Source organism: Lolium perenne, chromosome 4 (assembly GCF_019359855.2).
Source record: "Lolium perenne isolate Kyuss_39 chromosome 4, Kyuss_2.0, whole genome shotgun sequence".
NCBI classification, from domain to species: domain Eukaryota; kingdom Viridiplantae; phylum Streptophyta; class Magnoliopsida; order Poales; family Poaceae; genus Lolium; species Lolium perenne.
This window is the reverse complement of record NC_067247.2, coordinates 299,171,452-299,183,971: the sequence shown is the minus strand read 5'-3', so window position 1 is coordinate 299,183,971 and position 12,520 is coordinate 299,171,452. Positions and strand designations below refer to the sequence as shown.

The 12,520-nt window shown below is 46.8% G+C and overlaps 1 protein-coding gene across 2 annotated transcripts; it reads right to left on the bottom strand.

Annotated features, from left to right (window-relative positions):
- Positions 1-3,134: 3,134 nt before the first annotated feature.
- Positions 3,135-11,530, bottom strand: LOC127295892 (receptor-like serine/threonine-protein kinase SD1-8). Of its 2 annotated transcripts, none has more exons than XM_051325895.2 (7): positions 10,199-11,530; positions 5,001-5,123; positions 4,711-4,919; positions 4,418-4,628; positions 4,097-4,334; positions 3,870-4,020; positions 3,135-3,790 (listed from the first exon to the last, which is right to left on the bottom strand). In XM_051325895.2, exons 1-7 carry the CDS (start codon positions 11,475-11,477, stop codon positions 3,485-3,487), a joined length of 2,517 nt encoding a protein of 838 aa, XP_051181855.1. In that variant the 5' UTR covers positions 11,478-11,530; the 3' UTR covers positions 3,135-3,484. The 2 variants fall into 2 exon arrangements, with proteins under 2 accessions (XP_051181855.1, XP_051181856.1); XM_051325896.2 differs by having other exon boundaries at positions 4,711-4,859.
- Positions 11,531-12,520: the final 990 nt, after the last annotated feature.

The window sequence follows — 12,520 nt, the reverse complement described above, 5'->3', positions numbered from 1 at the left end:
TGCCAGGCCTAGATGATCCCGCGGAGGCACCAGACTGGCGACCTGCCGCCGACGTGGGGATGGATCGCATCAGCGACCTCCACGACGCCCTCCTCCACAACATCCTGCTGCGCCTCCGCTCGGCCACCGCCACCGCGCGCACCACGTACTCTCCCGTTGCTGGCGCCACGTCTGGGTCCACCTCCCCGAGCTCGTCCTCCACGGCCGTCACGCGCCGGCGCCAAAGACCTCGTTCCTGAACTCAGTCGACGCTGCCCTCGCCACGCACTCCGCCCAAGCCGTCCTCAACCTCGAAATCGACGTACCCTTCCCATGCTTCTGCCTCTGCCGCGCCAACCGCATCGCCCCGTGGTTGCGTTTCGCCTCGCAGCGCCTCCAGGGCTAGTTCTTTCTCGGTTTGCCTCGATGCACCCACATGCCCTCCCAGCCGGGAGTCTGCCCAGAAGAGCTTGAGCTACTCCCGTGTGACGGAGCGACGGGCATGGAGCTGTCCCTGCCGGAAAGCTTCATCCTCCGGTTCGGGCTAGCAGGTTCGTTCGCGGCTCTGACTGACCTGATGATACACTCGGCCTCCATGGAAGCCAGAGATCTGGAGGCCCTTGTGTCCTCTCAGTGCCCGCGCCTGACGACGCTTGTCCTGTTCAACGTCGCACTGGTCACCGTCTCTGGCGTCTTCATACGATTACGGTCTCCCTCGCTAGAGCGCCTCTGGTTCAACGTTAATAACGAGAAGAGCCACCGCCTCGAGGTCGCCGCCCCTGAGCTCTGACTGTTGTGTGTGCCCGTCGTCGACGCTCGTATCAGTGCCCCGAAACTTTGCCATGTTATTTGGTTCAGCGATGATGCCTACGACCCGCAACGGTACCAATTTATAGATGCTGGCTGTCATCTCCGGCAGCTAGACATCCGGTGATGGTCTAGAAATACACTAGCCTCGCTGAAGCGGCGGTTCGATTCGGTTGAAATTCTTGGACTGTCCTGGTCCAGTCTTGAGGTGCACCTGTAAATACTATATGCATTCTTGGGGTGATTTCTCGAGTTCTTCGTGTTCTAGCTTGCATGTGTTGATTCTCGGATGTTTTTACGGAGCTTGCTTTAATTTGTCAGCTTCGAGATATTGGATACGAATACAGTAGCTTCTTGGATGGCACGAGCGATCTTCCCAAGTGTGAGACCCTGTGCCTATCCTCGGTGGGGATTCGACATGGCTTTCTACCAAGTATGCTGCATCTTCTGAGAAGAGGCAACGGCATACGGAATCTCGTAGCATCTGCGTGTCCCTCCAAGGTTATTTCCAATACAGTACTGTACAGTTTTTATGTTCATATTTTCATCAATTTTCTTTTTTACAAACCCGTGTACAAACTAGACGCCACTCAATCACATAGCGCCAACTAAACACTACCCTATCCATTCCAAAATACTCCTTAGTATATAAGAAATACTCTCTCCTATCCATAACGAGTGTCGTGCTTATAATTAGTTCAAATTTATAGAATTCATATCAAAAAGTGATTTTCAATACAAACCTAACCATACCAATTATGTACCATATTATTAAGATATTGTTGCTCAAATCTTTCGGTCAAAGTGTACCTTAAAATGCGTGTTTTATTCATAGGAAGGGAGGTAGTAGAATACAAGAGCTTCAAGATTGATGAAGCCAACAAGGACGTCTTGCTATGGAAAGTACCACCTCTCACTAAAACAATAATCCTCATCAATCGCAAGGCATCGAACATAGAATGTGATCTTTATGGGCTAGGGCTTAGGGGTACACACATCTGTCTAGCCCATCCAACTAATTGGCTGGTTTCTAAATAAAAAAATATTTCGAGTCCTGGATATTCGAATTGGTCAAGACTTTGCACTTATCAGAATTGGTCGGTTGATCAATAAAATTGTTGTACAATTCATCTAGCTTTGTTGTTCGATCGCTTCCTTCTCCAAACCTTACATGGTACAACACACCCTTTCCACCCAACAGACACAATAAGTAGATCATCTTAGTTCCCGTTTGTTTCGCTTTGCTCTAAATCTTTATCCTACCCACATTGTGTTAAGTTAAATAACCTTACGGCAAATACTTAGCTCTGTGAGAAATTTTGTTGCATTTTGGCAAAAATACACTCAAATAAGAATGCCCAAGCAAGACTATATCAAACAATCTTACACCAAATACTTGGTACCATCCCGCTCCCTCTATGCCAAAAATGTAGTGCGTGTTTGTTTTTCAAAGTCAACCCAATTAAACTTTGATCAAGTTTATACAAGAAAATATCAATATTTAAAATATCAAATCATTACCACTAGAAAGATCATGAAGTATATTTCAATATGGTATACATTCAACATTGATATACATGATTTTCAAAATAAATTTGGTCAAACTTAGTGCAGTTTAACATTCGCAGAAACCAATGTGCGCTATATTATGGCAATGAAGAAGTACATAAAAGGCTCAAAACAAACATATGGTCTTGCAAAAAAATCAATAAAATATGAGCAAAATATATTATATCTATCTTTGCAACACGATACAATTGTGAGACAATGTAACAAAATTGGAAACCTTGCAACACTACACCATTGCACCACAATCAATTAACATATGCAGCATAAATCTGTATGATTGTTCCAAAAAATATACAACTTGTGAAACATTGCAATAAAATTGAAAGCATTGGCAACCAAACCACTTCACATGCACAATTTCTTATGCATTTGCATTACAAATTTACAGTACTATCTCTCTGGGAAAACACCCCGTAGCATGCATGTAAATAATTGTACAATACAAATTTACGGTACACATTTTTACAACATTCACAAGAGTTGTTATTAGCCTTGTCTAATACTGAATCTACTTATTTTCCAGAAACGTCGTCCTTGCCCGTTGTCTTGTGCATGCCGCACACCAGAGAGTTGCAGGGCAGACACCATTACCCTTGATTCACTTGAAGAGGTTGAAATCGAATCATTCACCGGAGCAGACGACCAGATGGAATTCCTAAGGCAACTAGTATTCATATGTAGGGCACCGCAGCTTGCAAGTGTCAAGATTACGGCGTGCCCTCACTCTCCACTAAACAATGACGTGCAAGAGAAGATCCATGGTATGTATCATCCAAATGTTAGACTCAAACTCAGGCACCACACAGATCTTGTGGGAGTTTAGGTGAAGTGTCAGATACACACCGCAGAGTAAAGCTGAAAAAACCTTCATATACATACTCTCTGAGTTTCTGTATATATGTCCTGACCTCTACCGACAGTCCACTTCAAAACTTATAGAACTCTATGATATTTACGACACCATGTTTATCTGTATTTTACTTCTGTTTTTTTTTGTTTATCCTTGTTTAGTATTCTGCTTCATCCATTGATTAGAAATTTGGAACTGTTCTTGTTTGTGGAACTGTGGCACTGCATTACTAGCTAGAGTAGCAAACCCTCCAGCATCAGTCACCAAGGCCACACGGCGTCAACGACCCTCTACGACGGTAACAGTGATGTCGTTCACGGTGCTTGTTGATGAGTACTCGCCATCGGTTGAGGCTGATCCCCGGTCGCTGCAATATCCCGGGTGCCTCGGCTGCGGCATCACCGCTCTCTGGTTGCTCAGCATCAGGAACACCGTCGCCATGTGTGGCCGCTCCTCTGATCGCTCCTGCACGCACAGCAGGCCAACCTGCAGGCACCGCAACGCCGCCTCTGAATCCCTGCACTCGCGGGCCACCAACTCGTCCAGCAGCGCAAGCACGTTGCCCTCCCTCCACAGCTTCCATGCCTGCTAATCGGTAATCATTCTCTTGTTATTTTATGTGCAAATGTCGAAAGTACATGATTAGGTGTATGTTGCTACTTACGTGGCTAAGGAGGCTCGTCTGCTCGGCGCTGCCGTACATTCCCCGATTCTTCCTGCCGCTGACGATCTCGAGGACCAGCACACCAAAGCTGAACACGTCTGACTTGACTGAGAAGATGCCATCCATGGCGTACTCTTGGGACATGTACCCACTGCGTGTAGGCACAACGATCGATGAGTTTACCACGTCAGGCAGCAAACTGAACCAGAATCCAGAGCTGCACTTACTAAGTTCCGACCACCCTTCTCGTGTGTGAGTCGGCGCCATCGCCGCCGAAGATCCTCGCCACACCGAAGTCCGAGATCTTAGGGTTCATGTCACCGTCGAGGAGGATGTTGCCGGCCTTGAGGTCCCTGTGAATGACCTTGAACCTCGAGTCCTGGTGCAGGTACAGAAGCCCGCGTGCAACACCCAGTATGATGTCAAACCGCTTCGACCAGTTCAGTTGCGCCGATCGAGCTTTATCTGCTCAAACACATAACATAATTCGGTCTATAAATTTATTCACCGTAAAACGTGTTGATGATCCACTAGTTTGATCGATGTACCGAAGATGAACATGTCGAGGCTCTTGTTCTCCATGTACTCGTACACCAGGATCCTTTCCTCCCCGTGGATGCAGCAACCCAAGAGCCTGACGAGGTTCACATGCTGGAGCTTCGCGATGAGCATCACCTCGTTCTTGAACTCGTCCAAGCCCTGCGTCGAGTACTTGGAAAGCCGTTTCACCGCGACCATCTGCCCTCCTCCGAGTTCACCCTGCATAGACGACCGTGCGTTCCACAACAGCAGTTATCATTTTCTGTCATCAAATACCCATGTGAAGTATTGCAGTATTTACCTTGTAGACCGCGCCGAAGCCGCCCTCCCCGAGCTTCGACGACGTCGCAAAGTTGGCAGTGGACAAGGAAATTGTGGCCATGTCAAACAGAGTGACGTCCATTAGTCCATTGCTCTGACTGGATTCATCTTCCATGTTTCTGGCTTGGACTGGATAAAGTGGGTTACTGGAGTCAAATGAGGCGAGCCGCCGTGTGCTCTGAAACCTCCCTGGATTTCCAGAAGGTGAAATTTTCACACATACTGGCATGCTCAGATTTACAGGGGAAAAGAGAACAAAATTAGGCGCACCTTTGTTTCGGAAGAACTTAGTCCATATGAACAACCCACCAAACCCGAAAAGGAGAAGACCGGATAAGCTAAGGAGAACAGCAAGGGCTGTGTTTTTCCTTTTGGAATTGTCACTACTGGAAGCTGTCAGGGTCAAATTGGAAAGGTTGCTTAGTCGTATCCAGTGTGCTAGATGACATTAATTGTTTCAAAGATAACTAGACGACTGACTTGTGTTGCTCTGGAAACAAGAAACCCCTTAAATTTTCAGTCAAGAGATGCTCATGACTGGCTAGAAAGTGGAAGTAATAACAATGTGCTGGAAACTCTTTTCCACCCTGAACTTGAAAGAAAAATGTCCTACATCGTAGCAAAATTAGTACATGTTTTTCTTAATTTATTACCGGTTTACAACTAACATAAGATAGATAAGTGTAGCCAAATATGGTGCTTCATCAGTCTCTGTCAATATGCAACAACTGCCGACCAAAAAAATTTAGACGTGTTTCATTTGTGCAGAAGACTAGTCAGAGTCTTAAGAACGGAACACGGTCTTTCTGATCAGGCCATAGCAGCTAGAAAATAGCCGCCTCACGAGTTATCCTTTTCTACATTAAGTCTAAAGCGTCATGGACAATGTAAGTACTCCCTCCATTTTTTAAAAGAGGGCGCACCTCCAGTTCACATTTTTTTCAGAATTGAGGCGCCTGCCATTAATTACTAAGGATTAATTCTCTGTTTCCTTTCTCCTTCCGTTGTGTGCATGCAAGTGGGAACAAGGTAGAGATTTGTGGAGGTGTGAAAAGGGATGATTGCATGCAAACTGTTGGTCTCTTTTTTCCACCGTGTCCTCTCCGTTCATGTATAAAAGTGCAAACTGTTGGTCTCTTCTTTCCACCGTGACCCTCTGGAGCCATTCGTTCCTCTTCAACGAGCAAGAAGCCAACATGGAGAAGCCAAGAGATCTTGAGGAGGTGCACTGCAAGGCGGAGGACGAGGAGGGCAAGGTGTCGGGCGAGCACGGCAAGGTGGAGGGCGAGCACAGCAAGATGGAAGGCGAGGACGGCAAGGTGAAGGGCGAGCATGGCAAGGTGGTTGGCGTCCACGGTGAGTTTGATGGCGTCGACGGCGAGGTGGAGGCTTCTGATGAGGAGGTGGAGCTGACAGAAGGCCAAGTGGAAGAATTGGAGGACGAATTCCAGAGGGTCTACACAACCATTGAAGATCTGTTTCAGAAAATAGATGCTGCAACTAATCTGGGAGCTGGTCATTCAAGGATATCGGCGAGGGCACGGTACATCAGAACAAGTAATCTCGCAATGCGACGGAGGGCGACGTTCCAATCTTCATGTGATGCATGCATGTTCCCTCCAATGTGCCGTAAGTGTGGTGTCCGTGGCGATTCTTCGATATTCCGTTGCCTTGCTTGCTCTCTGCCGGTTCCTATGGACGTGCTACCTTGTGAGATGTGTGCAAATCCCCTCCTCTATGACGACTACTGGTGCAAGGATTGCGCGACTACTATCGGAGTAGGTGAAGACGGTGTGTGCTCCCGTTGCGGTCGCAACACCACTGCACTTGCCGAAGAAGACAATGAATTCGTGCCTGAAACCGAGTTAAATTAGTGTTCAAGTTGGGGAAGAAAAAGACATCACTTGATCTTGGATGTGAACTATGGAATGAATTTATTTGCCTTTTATGTACTGTCGCAATGGATTATGTTCATGTTGATCATATGGAATGAATTTATTTGCCTTTTATGTACTGTCGCAATGGATTGTGTTCATGCTGAGGAAGAAACAGAGAAGTTCATCAGCATGTACAGAGAAGTTCATAACCATTAACAGAGAAGTTCATAAGCAATTAACATCTAATATAACATTGCATAAGAAGTTCAGCAGCATGTACAGAGAAGTTCATAACCATTAACAGAGAAGTTCATAAGCAATTAACAGAGAAGTTCAGCTCAATTGCCATTACAAGTCATGTTGAGTTCAAGTGCCCAATTTCCATTACAATTCATCTTGAGTTCAAGTGCTGAATTGCCTGCTCAACATACTCTCTATCCATTGTCAAACGAACCGGGAGAAGCCCTTTTCTCTCTAGTGCTTTTTTCTTCAAGTGAGGAACCGCATAGTGGATAGACCCCTTATGCTTGATGATTTCTCTCATGCATGATTGATGAGTCAACCAGATCCTATTAAGCTTCTGATGGGGATACTCAGCTAGGGATTGATTAACCTATGACACATGACAAAATCTTATTATGTAAGCATGACTAGTTCATGTGTTTGTATGACAATCTTAGTATGTAGGAATTAGAATAAGAGTGATAGATGGAATACCTTTTGGACAATCTCGGGTAGGGTCTTCGGCATCTTTCTATGGAACATTGCTTGAATTGAGGCAAACCATCCAAGATCTAAAATGTTTGTGTCAGGAGAATTAGGTGGTTGGTATATCATCCTAATATCCCAACCACCTCTAGCAGCCTCTTGCAAAAAAACTGGATCATCTGGCTTTATATGTGTTTTAGCATTGTCCTGCTGCACATAGATGGTACTCCATCTATCACTCTCCGGCCACTTCTCCTTTATAGCTGGCAGGACATATTTCACTAAATACTCTCTACTTTTATCTCTGTCCACTTTATCTGCGGGCTTCAGCTCCCATGCCCCCCTCAACCTACGGATGTACAAACAAATATGCTCAAACATATGAGAAAGTACATCATAATATGCACATAGTTCATAAGCAATTCAGATCAAAGAAGTACCAACCTATTGTGACTCTTCTTTTGAGCTTGCACCCACTCTGTGTAAGCCCATACCCCAATCTTGCCATCAAAAACACAATTGCCTTGAGCATCATACCTAGGTCTAGCCATTGCGGATAAGAACATAATTTTTTGAATGTGATTTTTATGTTTACATTCCCGTTGTGGTGCATTCTCCCTATGACTCAAGTACATGTTCTGGGTCTTCCGCGTGCGATAAAACCACTTCTCATCTATATGAACCACATCCATATCTGCCCTGAATGTGGGATTAACACCACCTAGAGCTGTTATGCTACATCTTTCAAGATGCATGAGAGCATACTCTAGACGTGCCCTTTGGTTTGCATCAGTCAAGGCGGGCTTCAATTCACTTGTTATTCGACGAATTTCCTTCGTCTTCAACCTATCAAGTTCATAAGTGTTATTCTCACCTCATTTCACAAAATTGACAATAATTGATAAGTATTAGTCTCACCTCCGCCAAACAGTGGTAGTAGACAGGTTTAGATGTCCAGCAACTTGTTCTAATGTTGTTCTCTCTTTAGGTGGGATGGCCTCCAATGCATCTAAGTTTAAATTGATCTTCTTCCTTCCTGATTTAAGCTTCCTATTGTTTTTAACCCCTGTAATGCCGCCACCTTTTTTAGCATCTTGCCATACCCTTTGCACTACTCTCCTAGGACAAGCACAAGCTATTGCAACAGCTTTAGACACTCCATGCTTCAATCTATTACCCGAACCATTTCGGGCAAGGATTTCAGCATATATGTGCCGCTTGTCATCTGTACCGTACTGCCGTCTAGTCTCCTTGTTTAACATAACATCTGAATGCATTGGAAAAATAATTACTTGCTCAATTCGAGTACATAACCAATTGACAACAATTCACAGAGAAGTTCACAAGCTATTGACAGAGAAGTTCACAAGCTATTGACAGAGAAGTTCATAAGCTACTGGCATACAAGTTCATAAGCAGATTTACGTAACGGATTGCCAGAGATGTGCTTACTCAAATCGAGTGATTGTTCTTCGGTTTGAACATGCTCTTGACTAGGAGGGAATTCATCGGCATGGGCAAAATTTGGGTTGTATCCAACCCCTCTGTAGCCAATTGTTAAACTCTCTCCATTGATCATCTCCTGCCCATTATGTCCTTCAATCATGCACACGTGAAAAAATGAAATACACATTAGACAAGATACAGAACAAGAGTACATGATCTACATGTAGGGTTTAGGGTATACCTTGTGTCGTCGCAGCACGGGTCATGCCACCGGCGCCGGAACCGAAACTGAAACCCATGGAGTCACTGCCGCCAATCCCGCCGCCGCTGCCGAAGGAGATCCCGCCGCCACTGCCGAAGGAGATCCCGCCGCCACCATTGTCTAGGGTAAACCCCACGAATGCTGAACTTCCGTTCCCTGCGGTGGCTGCCCCGGCCCCGCCGACGGACGTACTCCAGTTCGATGAACCGGCCTCGTTAGGTGCCGGAGGACGAGATGGGCGTGCGAGGCCGACGCGGCGTCGAGGCAATGTCGTTGGAGGAGTCCACGGCTCGTAGCCACCAGTGCCGATGGAGAAACTTTGCATCGACGCGCGGCCGGTGAGACCAAGAGGACGAGGAGGATGAACTGCTCCTGGTGGCGGCGATCTTGCTTGGAAAGCCATCCGCGAAAGCCCACGGAGGCCGAGCGGAGGAGGGCGGCGGTCTGATTGACCTTGATGTGGCGTCGCCATTGGAGTGAGATGGAAGAGAGAAGCTACGAGATGTCTGTTCCTCTGCCTCCATCGGCGCACGTATATGAAGAGATCACTAGCGGGAAGATAGGCGCGAGGAGTATGAAATTTGGTTTTCAAAATCGCAGCGGGGAAGATCGGCGCCAGGATTTGGCAGTGACGAATTTTGGGGAAGAACGGCGCCAGGTTTTGGGTTCCATCGATGGAAAGTGAGCGGGGAGAAAGGAAGGAGTGCGGGAAGAGGAAACTAACCCGATAATTGATTGATGATGTAGACCCAACACCCAAGGCAATATATCTTCTAGTACTACCTCCGCTTTAAGAAATATGGCGTCCTCGTTTACAAGTTTTTTGTTTGACCAAGAATTACTTCAAATAGATAAGAATTATTTATATAAAATTAGTATCATTAAATAATGATTTTCAATACGAATCCAACGATACTAATTATATATAATATAATCAAGATTTTGTTGTCTAATTTTTATGATCAAAGTTTGTCTTGAATACGCGTGCGCCTTATTCTTTGTAACGGAGGTAGTAGTATTTTGTAGTATAGAAAAAGAATAATCACATTCTATTCACATTAAGATTTGAACATCTCAACCTGAAAATATCCCTCGGAACCTTGAACTTACGATGTTGAGTTGGAATTGTACAGATTAAAAAGGAGATGAGAGGAAAGTGGAAGATGGATTCATACGTAAATCGGATGCCGCGAGACGGATGAACAGATTCTGCCCGCCGGATTGGAACTGCCTGATGTCGATCAGCGGCGAGGTCCAGACGATGCAGCCGCTCTCGCCTCCCTTGATGCTGGAAGCAGAATACGCCAGGCAAGAACAGTTGGCCAGGCACCTCTGCCTGCACTGATCGAGGCTCACGCTGGCGTCCGCCGTCGCGTTCGTCGCGTCCGGCAGCTTGACGCCGCGCAGCGGCAGGAACCCGTCCCCGGTGCAGTTGAGAGGCGTCGTGCGCGCGCACCCGGCGGAGCCGTCCCTGAGCGCCCACTCCCGCGGCGAGGCCGGCGTGAACCCGGCGGCGCAGCCGCATATCGGCGAGGCGGTCGCGTCGCAGACGCCGTAGGCGCCGCACTGGGCGTAGCGGTCGCACTGGTCCCTGGGCAGCGACCAGTAGAGGCTCCACGCCTGCTGCTGCTGCAACCACACGTAGCGCTGCAGGCTCGACTGGTTCAGCACGAACCTGGAGATGACCTTGTCGTTGCCGCCGCCGTCTAGCAGGAACGTGTAGTAGGCGTCGGTCCGGTTGGCCACGAACTCGAACCGGAAGTTGCCGTTGTCGGGCTCCATCTCTGGCTCGCCGCTGAACCGCAGGCCGTTCCACGGCCCGTTCCGGTACACCGGCGCCGTGCCGTTGTACCAGATGAACCCCTCCGGCACGCCGCGGACGTCGATCTCGAACGTGTAGTCTCCAGGCGACGGGTCGCTGGAGCTCGCCCACGTAGTCAGGTGCCGGTCGAGCCCCGTGGTCAGGTCCCAGCCGAACTTCATGCCCGGGAGCAGAGTGTCGGACGGGTAGTCGAAGCTCTGCCACAGAACCGCCCCGGTGCCATTGGCGTCTTGAAGCAGGAAGTTGCCGCTGTCCAGGAGCTGGGCCACCGGATTGCTGCTGCCAGTTACGTTCGACGGCGCAGATGACCAGAACACGCGTCCTGACCGGTCGGTGAGCACCAGGCTGCCGGTGCCGTTGATGACCAAACTTGCTGCGATGCCGGTGATCGGAACTTGCCTATTGGCGACCCAAACGACGGTGAGAGGGGCGATGTCCCTGTACCAGATGCCCAAGAACCTCGACGTCGAGATCGGCGGGGTGAAGAATCCGAGTTCAAACACTCCACCGGCTGAAACAAGCGTCTGACCATCGGTGATGGAGGAGTTTGCCGAGATGGTTTCAGCTGTAGAGGCAGGGGAGAAGAGAAGGTGCAGGGAAAGAAGAGCTAATGTAAGCAGGCTGGTCGCCATGGCCTCTGTAATTGCGTACCTGAACTGAAAGCACTCACTAGTACTTTCTAAATGGCAAGCATAGTCAACGCAGCGATTCTACCGGCTCCTGTAGGTAAAGGAGTGATGACGTCATGCTGACGTCACCCATGTGTTGATTTAGTTTCCAAAAATTTGTGAAATATTTCTAAAATTTGTAAAACATGTCTGAAACTTATGAAAAATTATTTACTGTTCCAAGTATGTTTCAGAAAGTTTCACAAACTTTCACATCTGTTGTTAACGTGTTTATGAAACTTGTGAAACATTTTGTACTGTTTAAGTTTGTTTCAATTATGTTTCAGTTTAGTCAAAAAAGGGAACAGAAAGTTTCACCAATCTCAAAGCACAATGTGTGATGGATGACACTCCTACACATACAGTTGCCTGTAAAAAGGAGTTTTCGAGTCTCTATATTATTGGGCATTGGTAGCGGAGGTAGCTGGATTACAATATGCACTCCTCGTTTCAACCAATTCTATGGTGTTTCATCATATATTGTTTCTAATTCATCACGTGATGAACATATGTCAAATGTGACATGTGTGGGGCCATTTTTAGTAATGGATAATTATTCCGTTTTCAAATCCACGACAAAAAAGACGGTGAAGAGCTAACCAATCACAGCCTAAAGTAACATAATGATGAGGAAGATCAAGTATCCTTAAGGAGTGCTTGATTTTGTGTTTATGAAATGAAAAGGAGAAATCATAACTAACTAATATGGAAGTTAATGTTCCATCGCATGCCACAGTGATTTCATTTGGACTTACTTCAGCACTGTAACATCCATGTTTTAGAGTATGGGTCATATCCATGAAGGAGGCATTTCCACCTTCAATTAAAGCCATGGTTATCTTGCCCCCAATTGCTAAAATAGAAAAAGGAGTTGAAACAGTTGGTAAATCTCCCACGGAATGTGCTGAAATTCTCATAAGTTAAGTAGGGGCCACTTGCTAAGGATCTTCTTCTCTTTTTGTTGGTTGGTCGACGTTAGCCTTTTGTAGTTTATTCACACGTGCGTG

Excerpts from the sequence above, each read along its gene's own strand:
- LOC127295892 (XM_051325895.2), bottom strand. The coding sequence starts at position 11,477 with ATGGCGACCAGCCTGCTTACATTAGCTCTTCTTTCCCTGCACCTTCTC. Across the intron at positions 4,920-5,000 it reads TAAGTTCTTCCGAAACAAAG|GGAGGTTTCAGAGCACACGG; the intron begins GTGCGCCTAATT and ends CTGGAAATCCAG. Across the intron at positions 4,629-4,710 it reads GCTTCGGCGCGGTCTACAAG|GGTGAACTCGGAGGAGGGCA; the intron begins GTAAATACTGCA and ends TCGTCTATGCAG.